Genomic DNA, 10,763 nt, shown 5'->3' with positions numbered 1-10,763 from the left:
GCCCGCCGCCCGAGCCGCCGCCCGCCCTGGACGTGGCCTCGGCCTCTAGCGCGCAGCTCTTCCGCCTCCGCCACCTGCAGCTCGGCCTGGAGCTACGGCCCGAGGCGCGCGAGCTGGCCGGCTGCCTGGTGCTGGAGCTGTGCGCGCTGCGGCCCGCGCCCCGCGCGCTCGTGCTCGACGCGCACCCGGCCCTGCGCCTGCATTCGGTCTCGTTCCGCCGCGCCCCTGCCGCTTCCGAGTCGCCCTGCACCTTCGCCTTTCCTGTCCCCGGGTTGGGGCCCCCGCTGCCCGCTTTCGCAAATACGTCTGACGCGGAGTCCGCCGGCTGCCCTCTGGCCTTCAGGTTGGACCCATTCACCGATTATGGCTCCTCGCTGACCGTGACACTGCCACCCGAACTGCAGGCTCACCAGCCCTTCCAGGTCATCCTGCGCTACACCTCCACGGACGCCCCCGCAGTGAGTCCCGCCCCGGTGGGCGTCAGGCCGGTGGGTGGTCGGCGGGGCTCTGCAGGCACCCCTCGCTTTACTGCCTTGTCAGGTGATGTTAATCCGCACCCTGCTTCTGGGACACCTGCAGGGGAGCGAGGGGCAGCCTGGCCCTGGAGCCTTCCCCCAGGTACCCACGGTAATTCCCAGATGTTGCCTGCAAGTTCTTGGGACCTTTGAGTGGAACCCCAGGGCCAGCCCCTGTGGACAGTAGAGCTACTCAATAGCATGTTTCTTGGGGGGGGGGGACTTCCTTCCCATCAGGGGTTACGCCCCTATCTGGGTACAAGAGCAGCTTCTGGTGGCCCTTTGCTAAGCCAGCTGTAAGATTCCAGTACTGAGGGATCTTCTGGGAGTGTCTGCTACAGAAGGGTCAGCCTATGACCTGGCCCTTCAGATGACTTGAGGACACCCGGCTCTGTTCTCTACAGGTGGAATGAGAGACAGTAGGTGGCACAGAGGCCTTCCTTTGTAGCCTGTGATGCTTGGGCTTTTTGCTCCCCGAGCTGGGTTGTGACATGCTGGGGCAGGTGCGCCCCACCTCCCAGTAGACACACAGGGCTCTACCGAGGCTTTCTGTACAGGGTGCCCACCATCCCACAGGCCCTGATGGGAAAGCAAAGTGTCGGGCAAAGGCCGTGGCAGCACAACCAGTGGGTTTGCAGACTGGAGCAGGACCTTTGACTCCAGAGGCACGATGCCTCCCTCCAGCTCCCCAGGCAGTAGAGCGCTCATGTGACATCTGCCATGGCTACATAATAGCACACAGGCAGCTCTGCAGGGCCCTTGGAAAGTCCATCTGCCACTACCTGGGGAGCACGAATAAACAGGCCAGTGGCTGCAAAGGAACAAGGTGACCTCTGGGCAGCAGAAGACCAGATGGGATTCACATCTGCGGGCTTCCTGCACCCTTCTCGGGAGTTTTGATTGGCACGTGCCACCTCTTCCCAGAGTCCCTGCCACATGCTGGCACCTGGTCTGCAGGGCTTCGCCCTCTGTCTGCCGTGGTCCTGTGGGGCCTCTGCAGGTACTGGGACTGCTTCTTAGCACGTCCGATGAAAACTGAGGGGCAGGCTGCTTCCTGGCTTCTACCTGCGAATATGTACCATATGTGCTTGCTCTGCTCGTTGACAGCAAAGAGGTGGGAGCGGATCCCTCATTGGACTGCAATGGACAAGGCTAGTGGGCAAGGGTGGCCCTGATGTGTGGGGCTGTGGTTGTTCCGGACAGGGACGCACTGCAGGGTCCTCATGGACAGGACCTCCAGAGGGACAAAGCTCACCCACACCCGTGGAAGCAGATTGGTCCCTAACCTCAGGCACCTACTGTTTGTTGCACCTGAGCATTGAGCGGCTCAGGGCTTACATCTGTGTCTGCCCCGTGCTTAGTGAGGATGTAGCAGGAGACCCTACTCCAGGGGCGGCAGATTGGAGGTGCTACAGATTCTAGGGCTCCTCTGCACCCCAGCCCTTCTTTCCCACCCCTACAAGAACAGCTTTTTTCCTGCCCTTCAGTATCTGAGTTGGTTGACCCATTCCTTATCCATCAATCAGCTGCTGTGCTCTGGGACAGGAGCCTTCCACCTTTGGGGCAGGGCTCAGTCCATTCCATCCCTCTGATGTCTGGGAAAGGCAGCCTGCCCACTACATAGGGTGAGAGGTAGGCAGAGCCTGGGGGTTCAGTGGAAGAGAAGCGGATTGTACTGCCCCCGAAGTGTAGCTGGTATAAGGGGAGGAGGTAGAGACTGAAGAGCATTTGGGAGTATGTTCTCCAAAAGTGGATCAAGAACCCGCTCTCAACAGGATCCACTGCAGGGACAATCCTGCATTCAGGTCCCTGGGTCCTAGGCCCTGGAGGCTACCTTTTGGAACTAGTTCCCCAGCAGAAAAGGAAGACACACCTGGAAATTTGCTGTGGGGAGAAGACAGTGATGGGGCAGACAGACTTTGGAAGAAGTCCATAAATGCTGGCAGAGACCTGACTACATGGCAAGCAACCCACTCTGACAGGAAGCCTCCTGGGTATTGAGTCTGTGGGGCAGGCATCCGTCTCTAGATCTGTTGGGACAGGGATCTCTCCCAGGTCCAGGATCTGTGGATTAGGCATACTCCTGGGTCTGTGGGGCAAGACATTACTCCCCAATTCTTTTTTTTTTAATTTATTTATTTGTTATGTATACAATATTCTGTCTGTGTGTATGCCTGCAGGCCAGAAGAGGACACCAGACCCCATTACAGATGGTTGTGAGCCACCATATGGTTGCTGGGAATTGAACTCAGGACCTTTGCAAGAGCAGGCAATGCTCTTAACCTCTGAGCCATTTCTCCAGCCCCTACTCCCCAATTCTTGGGTCTTTGGGAAAGACACATCTAGGGTCAATATGAAGACAGTACCCCAGATCCTAGGGTCTGTGGCAGTTTCCACTGCCACCACCCCCAGTCTGGGGTCTGTGGGCAAGCACTTACCTTCGTCCCCAGCTCTAGAGTAGGCAGTCAAGGCCCCTGGCCTGGGGTCTGTGGGGACAGGCATTCCACACAGCTCTGGGGTCTGAAAGCAGGCATTTCTGGGTCTGGGATGGATGACTCCCCACACACACGAGGTCTGCGGAACAAGCAGCCCCACCACCATCCCTCATCAGGGGTCTGCCCCGCTGACTCTTGGCTCTGTTCCCCGTAATGACAGGCAGCCTTGGCAGAACACTTGTCCACTCGTGAAGAAGTGTCGGGGGTGTTTCCTATCTGTGATTCCTGAGAGGACCCATATGCCCTTGATCACCAGAACGAAACATTCACTTTGTTTCAACATTCCTGCTGTCCTAGCAGGGGTAGTGTGGGGCAGACACTGCTTTGTAGCTGGTACTCCTCAGTGGGGCGGGACCTGGTCTGGACATCTGAAGATTCAGAATGTCTCAACAGCCATGGCTGGGAAGGAGGTTGGCTAGGCCAGGGACCTAGAGGGCAGGCAGAGCGGGTGGCAGCAGTTACTGGGATTGCTCTTTGCCACAGCCCTCTCCCTGTGCACTGATCTCGGAGGCCTTCCCCTTAACACTCCTGTCGTATCAGAGCTCCATATCTAGCCTCCGCTCTGGCCAAGCACTGGGACTGACCCCTCTATGCCCCTCTATGCCCATGTAAGGAAGCACTTCTTTCCCATGTTTCCCTGTTCCTAAGTTCAGATTAGCTACCAACCTGTGGGAATTTGAACCCAGGCACTCTGCCTGTTCCTCAGTTCCCCTTTGGAAGTTCAGCTAATACCATGGTGGGCATTTTCCTCTTTTCTTAGGCAGTGCTGGGAGATACCGTGGGCCAGCTCCAGACATGTGGCCTCCTGTCTGGAACAAGGTTGCTTGGTGTGTCTGGCACACACAAACTAGGTTGACAGTTCCTGCCAGGGGAGGGGAGTGAGTGTGCCAGATGGGCAGGTGAAGCCTGCAGGAGCAGCTGTGGACCTGTAGCGAAAACAGCGAGAGCCCTGGACCAGGTGACAGCATGTGCTTATGTTTCACCTTGCCCGCAGATCTGGTGGCTGGACCCAGAGCTGACCTATGGCAATGCCAAGCCTTTCGTCTTCACCCAGGGCCACTCTGTGTGCAACCGCTCCTTCTTCCCATGCTTCGATACGCCTGCCGTCAAGTGCACCTACTCAGCCGTTGTCAAGGTCAGAATCACGGCTGGGGTTGTTTCTGCCTCCTATGGGCATTGTAAGAGGCTGGCGCTTACAGCAAGCCTGCAGATGAGTTCTGGCCCACCTCCTTGCATTCTTCTGCCTAGACTAGGACCCCAGCTGCTAAAGGCCATTGTCTTAGCGGGACAGTCATGCAGAGAAGCCAGAGACAGGCCTTATGGAGGTCGGGTGCAGGTACCACGGTACAGCACCAATGAGGACATACTTGACAGTTGGGTTCCGGGACCTCTGGATCCACAGGAACCTGATGGGGTTTCTTGAGTTAGAGCCAAAGCATGGCAACTTTGAACTGAGAAGATTTGGGGTTCCAATGTGTGGTCTTCTGAAGGGGATACAGTTTCTGTGAGGTTGTGAGGGCTTCCTTATGGATACGGGGTTCCTCAACCTGGATTGTGGTGGTGCCTTCTGGATGATGGAGAGCTCCCTGATGGGGGCCATAAGGTTCCCTGTCACAGACACGGGGTCCTCTGACTTGAGTTGTCTGATGAGTCATCCTTCCGAAGTGTGGTTCCCTTTCCTGGGAGGTGGTTGCATCCTGTAGGCTGTCAGTCCTCAGCCTAGCCCCTTGCAGGCCCCACTAGGGGTACAGGTGCTGATGAGTGCGACGCGGAGCGTGTATGTGGAGGAGGAAGGCGTCTACCACTTCCACATGGAGCATCCTGTACCTGCCTACCTCGTGGCTCTTGTGGCCGGAGACCTCAAGCCAGCGGACATTGGGCCCAGGTAAAGCCCCCTCTGCATCCTGCTGCACTGTCCTGGGCAGCTGGACCTCAGGAAGAGCCCAGAACCCACGCACATGACTACCATACCTCTTTGAGAACACACTGCATTCAGACATACAATTAAATGATGCATCCAGTGCCCTGCCTAGCAGTCTGCCATCACTCCCAGGGCTACCACACAACAGCTGCACCCTCCTGTCCATACTAGCTCCTTCAGTTCATTGACAAAAGGATCTGAGTAGATATTGGGTTTATTATGTGGTTCCCCTACTATTGTGGCAAGGGTTACATCCAGGGAGCAGGGCCAGACAAGGCAGAGGGAGGATCCAGTGGGGTAACTAAGGTCCAGGCTTGTCTGCCTCAGCCTACCTTCTCTGCCTTGTGACAGGAGCCGTGTGTGGGCTGAGCCATGCCTCCTGCCCACAGCCACCAGCAAGCTATCCGGTGTTGTGGAACAGTGGCTGAGTGCCGCGGAGCGACTATACGGGCCGTATATGTGGGGCAGGTATGTCCTGTCCCTGGCTTTGCCACTGGCTTTACCCTTTCCCTCAGAGAAAGACTGGAAACTCCTTGTCTAACCCCGGGTTCCCTGTCCTCTGTCTCCTGGGAAGGAAGTGGTACTGTGGGGCTGGGCTACCATCCCAGGTGGAGAATATAGTTGTGGGCTTGGTGAGTTGTGATCAGAGCCCTTCCTTTCCTCACCCTGCAACCATGGACACAGATATGACATCGTTTTCCTGCCACCCTCCTTCCCCATCGTTGCCATGGAGAATCCGTGCCTCACCTTTATCATCTCCTCCATCCTTGAGAGTGATGAGTTCCTGGTGATTGATGTCATTCACGAGGTGGCCCACAGCTGGTTCGGCAATGCTGTCACCAATGCCACTTGGGAGGAGATGTGGCTGAGTGAGGGCCTGGCCACCTATGCACAGCGCCGCATCACCACAGAGACCTATGGTATTATCTGGGGCAGCCATGGCAAGGGTGGAGTAGCCTTGGGCCCTCTTAGGTACTAATTGTAAGGGGCACAGAGCCCTGCCTAGCCTCCAGCTTGACAAGGTCTAACGGTCTCTGGGACTGGGTGGTGGGTAGAGTGTGACAACCCTGCTGTAGATGCTCCCACCTCCCTGACCTCCACCTTCTCTCTACTCTGACTTCACTCAGGGGCTGCTTTCACCTGCCTAGAGACAGCCTTCCGCCTGGACGCCCTGCATAGGCAGATGCGGCTTCTTGGGGAGGATAGTCCAGTTAGCAAGTTGCAGGTCAAGCTAGAACCAGGTACTCTCTACTCCAGGCTCATTGGGAACCCATGCATGGCATCCACAGGCCCTCCTTTCCTGCTGTCCACTTGCCCTGCTGGGGTCCCTCTACATCACCATACCTGAATTCCTTCCAAGGTCAGGCTGGGTGTCCTTAGCCCCAGGGAAAACCTCTCAGGTGCCCTTGGCTTGCCATAACCCCACAGGGTCTGAGCACTGATTGCCATGGGGCAGAGCAAGCGCAAATCACTGTATACCCAGGATGCTGGTACTCATATAAGGGACTGTGGCCCTCCCCCTTGCCCACTCCTCAGCTCCACACTACCGCCCCAGTCCCACATGAAGGACATAGTCAAGTGGCATCCCAGACAAGCTGTTTCCCTGCAGGAGTGAACCCCAGCCACCTGATGAACCTGTTCACCTATGAGAAGGGCTACTGTTTCGTATACTACCTGTCCCAGCTCTGTGGAGATCCCCAGCGCTTTGATGACTTTCTCCGAGTAAGCGCATGGGCCCTACCACCTCCTGTCCAAAACAGCTTCCAGCCGGCAGACTTGCCCCTTCTCTGGGAAGAAGGGACTTGGCCTTCTGAGGCACTGTCCCCTCCTTCTCCTACCCTTTTAGCAGGGCCTGTGGGCCACCTGGACTGTGATGTGCATCTTTAGAAGATGTCCCAGTGTGCCAGCCCCGCTCTGCCAGAGCTAAACACCCCAGCCTTCCATACCTGCTAAGGCCCTGCCCCTCATCTCACAGGCCTATGTGGAGAAATACAAATTCACCAGCGTGGTGGCCCAGGACCTGCTGGACTCCTTCTTGAGCTTCTTTCCCGAACTGAAGGAGCAGAGCGTGGACTGCCGGGCAGGTGAGGCCACCTACCCTGCTACAGGCACGAGGGCGATGACCAAGATGGTAGCCGTGACTGGAGGAAAGTTTGTCAACCCCAACTGCACTGTGTTAGGCTCTAGGTCAGGATGCCCTGAGAGTAAAGGGGAGTCTGTACCTCCTAATCTAAAGGACCATGGCAAGGAGATGGGGTGACAGGGGCTTCCTGGAAGAGGCGGCCCCTAGGCTAAGCAGGCCAAGCTATGCTAGGGAAGAGCTATGGAAAGAATATGCAGATTTCCTAGTGGAGGATCAGGAAGGTGGTGGGATTGGCTCTGGGACCCTGTCTATGCATAGTAGGGGTCTCCTCGGGGGCCCGAGGACCAAAGGAGACACTGGAGGAACTGGATATCCAGAGAGAAATTAAAGTTTGCTAGAGGATTTCAAGGTCTAGGAATGGTGACCCCAAGTTTGGAAGGTATATACGTGCACAGTGGGATTGGTAGGGGTCCTCCAAGTCCGTGTGCTTTTCTGAATGGTGCAGAGCAGAGCAGAGCCTCCTTGGCCTCAGTGCTGGATTCAGGACAGGCTTGTAGCAGGTAGAGAATCCTCTGGTGACCAGCCCGAGCTTCCTGACCTCCCTGTGTCCTGCATAGGAGCCCCCTACGGGCTCCAAGGGGAAAGCACAAACTTCTGGGAAATTCTTATATTCTTTGAGGGCTCTGGGTCCTAGAAGAGACCACCTGCCCGGGGTACCCTCTGGGCTTGGAGTCTCCCTGGTAGGCTGCTCCAGTGGCCCCTTCCCCAGCCCAGGCAGGGACCGCAGGCCTGGTCTTCCTGCAGGGTTGGAGTTCGAGCGCTGGCTCAATGCCACAGGCCCACCACTGGCTGAGCCAGACCTGTCTCAGGGGTCCAGCCTCACCCGGCCTGTAGAGGCCCTCTTCCAGCTGTGGACTGCAGAGCCTCTGGAGCAAGCAACAGCTTCAGCCAGTGCCATTGACATCTCCAAGTGGAGGACCTTCCAGACAGCGCTCTTCCTGGACCGACTGCTAGATGGATCCCCGTTGCCCCAGGGTGGGTCCCCCAGTCAACAGGGTAGCCTGGGGAAGGGATGTGGCTCCGGTCCAGCCCTGACCTGCCCACCACCCCACAGAGGTGGTGATGAGCCTGTCCAAATGCTACTCATCCCTGCTGGACTCCATGAATGCTGAGATCCGCATCCGCTGGCTGCAGATCGTTGTCCGCAATGACTACTATCCTGATCTCCACAGGGTCCGCCGTTTTCTGGAGAACCAGGTGCAGCTACATGCCCGGGACATGACGGGGAGTGGGGAGGGGACAGCCTCTCCTCAGGGGCCCATCTCACCCCATCAGAGTGGAGTTCAGGCCACTCAGGCAGACCAGGCATGTCCTGGAGAGGGACTGGAAGCCAACAGACCCAAAAGTTAGAGTAGAGAGGCCACAGCACAGGTGAGACCGGAGAAGAATGCAAAACCAGTTCAGAGTGGCCTGAACTCCAGCATGGGGAAAATTTGGGTCTCCACTGGCATCAGCCTTGAGCTAGTTGGACTTAAGGCCTGTAGGCATCACTTTCCATGTCTGGGTACCGGGGCCAGCCAAGCTTCTCAGGCATCCCTATTCCTTGCCCAGTCCTTCCACCCCAAACTCTCCGACAGTCAGAGGGAGAGGTGAGGGTGAGACTGATGAGGGCATTGTAGTCTTCCTGAACAGCTGGGGCACATCTGGATCTGGGTGGCAGAAGGCGCACAGGGAGCCTGCTAGTGTGACCAGATGCTTTCCACAGATGTCGCGCATGTACACCATCCCCCTGTATGAGGACCTCTGCACCGGTGCCCTCAAGTCCTTCGCACTGGAGGTCTTCTACCAGACACAGGGCCGGCTACATCCCAACTTACGCAGAACCATCCAGCAGATCCTGTCCCAGGGACTAGGCCCCAGTGCTGAGCCCAGTGCAGAGACCAGCACAGAGTTGGGCAGTGCTGAGGCAGACACGAACCCAGACTCGCCAGCCCTGCTACTTGGGGACGAGGCCCCCAGTAGCACCATCTCTCTCAGGGACGTCAATGTGTCTGCCTAGCCTTGGTGACTGACCCTCAACCTCCCAGACACCACGATTGTGCCTTCTGTGGTCTGGGCGCCATGACTGCGCCTTGGCTCTGGCCACGAGCTCTGCCCAGGACCATAATCCCCTCCTACTGGCTTCAGGCCAGAGGCTTGGGAAAAGGATCTTGTGTCCATTGAGGCCTATGGACCAGGGCCCACCCTGTCCCTGCTCTCTTGCACTGCGGGGCCCAGGGCTGGCCCATACCCACCATGCCTCCTGTCTCAACACTGACAGCCATGCCTCACCCTGGAGCCAGCATCTTCTGAACACTGCCCTGGGGACAGTGACCCCAGCAGTCCCACAGCAACAACCACAATGTGCCTTACACATGCCAGAGACCCAGGATGCATGGCCCTGGAAGTGTGCTTTCCTGCAGAGCCCTGTGTCTGGCCCCAGGGCTCGACTTGCTTGAGGGACAGTGGACAGAGGGGCAAGGACACAGGCATTCCATCAGTGCAGGGGCAGGGAACAGAAGAAGAGGATGGACCTCTCAAGCAGGTCTCCGTCTCTGCACCTGGAGTCTAGGCCTGTCCATGTGGCTACCTGGGTACCATTGGTGCTCTCTGTGCCTGCCTGCTCGGAGAGGCACTAGGCTGTGGGCTTCAGCCTGGGACCACTGCAGCAGGAACCACGGTGACTGTCCCATTAAATCTCCACTTTGTAGACCCGACCTTCCTTCCTGTTTGTCACTACCCTGTCTTTTGCACCTGCCCAGCTGCCATGGTAGGGCCAAAAGAGATGAGAACTGGTCACAGGAGTCATGGTCATAGCCTGTCCCCCATAGACAGACGTCGAGAGAGAGAGGTGAGAACCTACCCTAGAGACCGAAATGGGGAACAGTAGGTGGCCCCTTGTTCTCTGCTCCTCAAACTCTTCAGGACCCTTCATTCTGGACTTTCACCTCTGTGACTCTGCCCACACCCCTGCCTTCTGGCACTGGGGCACCCAGACCTCCACAACCAGAGTGCAAGGGAGGTGTGAGTGACGGGGATTGGTTGGGAATGCTGAGACTGAACTCTAGCCTGGCAAGCTATGGGGTTAGCCATCTACTGACTAAGGCTCTATCCCATTCAAGAATGAGACCTATCCCTCACAACCAGCAGAGGGCGAGGGGACAACAGCAGTGACACCTTACAGAAGAAAGGTGCTACTGTTCTCACTGCTGGAACAGTGGCAGAAACAATAATTTGCTTTGGCTGTTTTTTAGGCCTTAGTGGCAGGGAAGGAATGGCGGCAAGAGAAGCTTGGCAGTGGGGGCTTGTTGGGATTCCTCAGCTCTACACAGTGGAGACAGCAGTTCAGGCAAATATAACTCAAAAACCAGCCCCTAGGGACCTATTTCCACCAGCCAGGCCCCATCTCCTAAAGGTTCCATAGCCTTCAAAGTAGCGCCATAGACGGATGGTCTGGTGTTCCAGATCTGAGCCTGGGTTGGGGGCAGGAGGCGCTGTTAGATGTAAAACATAATGGGAGGCTTGGGGGGGGGCACCACTAGGTGGCATAACCAAGAGTCCTGGATATTCCACTCAGCTTTGCCCTCTGGCTGAGGTGCCACCATCCAGAGGGCCAACCTGAAGATGTCCACACAGCCCTCTTCAATGGCAGAACTGCTTTCAACTCGCCTGTCACCACAAACTCATCTGGGCTTCTCATTGACAATACA

The 10,763-nt window shown here is 57.0% G+C and overlaps 1 protein-coding gene across 1 annotated transcript; it reads left to right on the top strand.

Annotated features, from left to right (window-relative positions):
• Nucleotides 1-2: 2 nt before the first annotated feature.
• On the top strand, nt 3-9,770 carry Rnpepl1 (arginyl aminopeptidase like 1; the record flags this gene model as incomplete). The annotated part of the gene is made up of 11 exons (XM_005361404.1): nt 3-458; nt 4,005-4,145; nt 4,744-4,895; nt 5,283-5,399; nt 5,616-5,851; nt 6,059-6,172; nt 6,541-6,653; nt 6,907-7,015; nt 7,819-8,049; nt 8,129-8,271; nt 8,780-9,770. Coding segments are annotated over 11 exons (2,106 nt in total), but the record flags the coding sequence as incomplete, so codon positions are not given.
• Nucleotides 9,771-10,763: the final 993 nt, after the last annotated feature.

This window comes from Microtus ochrogaster, linkage group LG4 (genome assembly GCF_000317375.1).
Source record: "Microtus ochrogaster isolate Prairie Vole_2 linkage group LG4, MicOch1.0, whole genome shotgun sequence".
Taxonomy (NCBI): Eukaryota; Metazoa; Chordata; class Mammalia; order Rodentia; family Cricetidae; genus Microtus; species Microtus ochrogaster.
The sequence above is the reverse complement of the archived record's forward strand: the minus strand, read 5'-3'. Positions and strand labels throughout refer to the sequence as shown.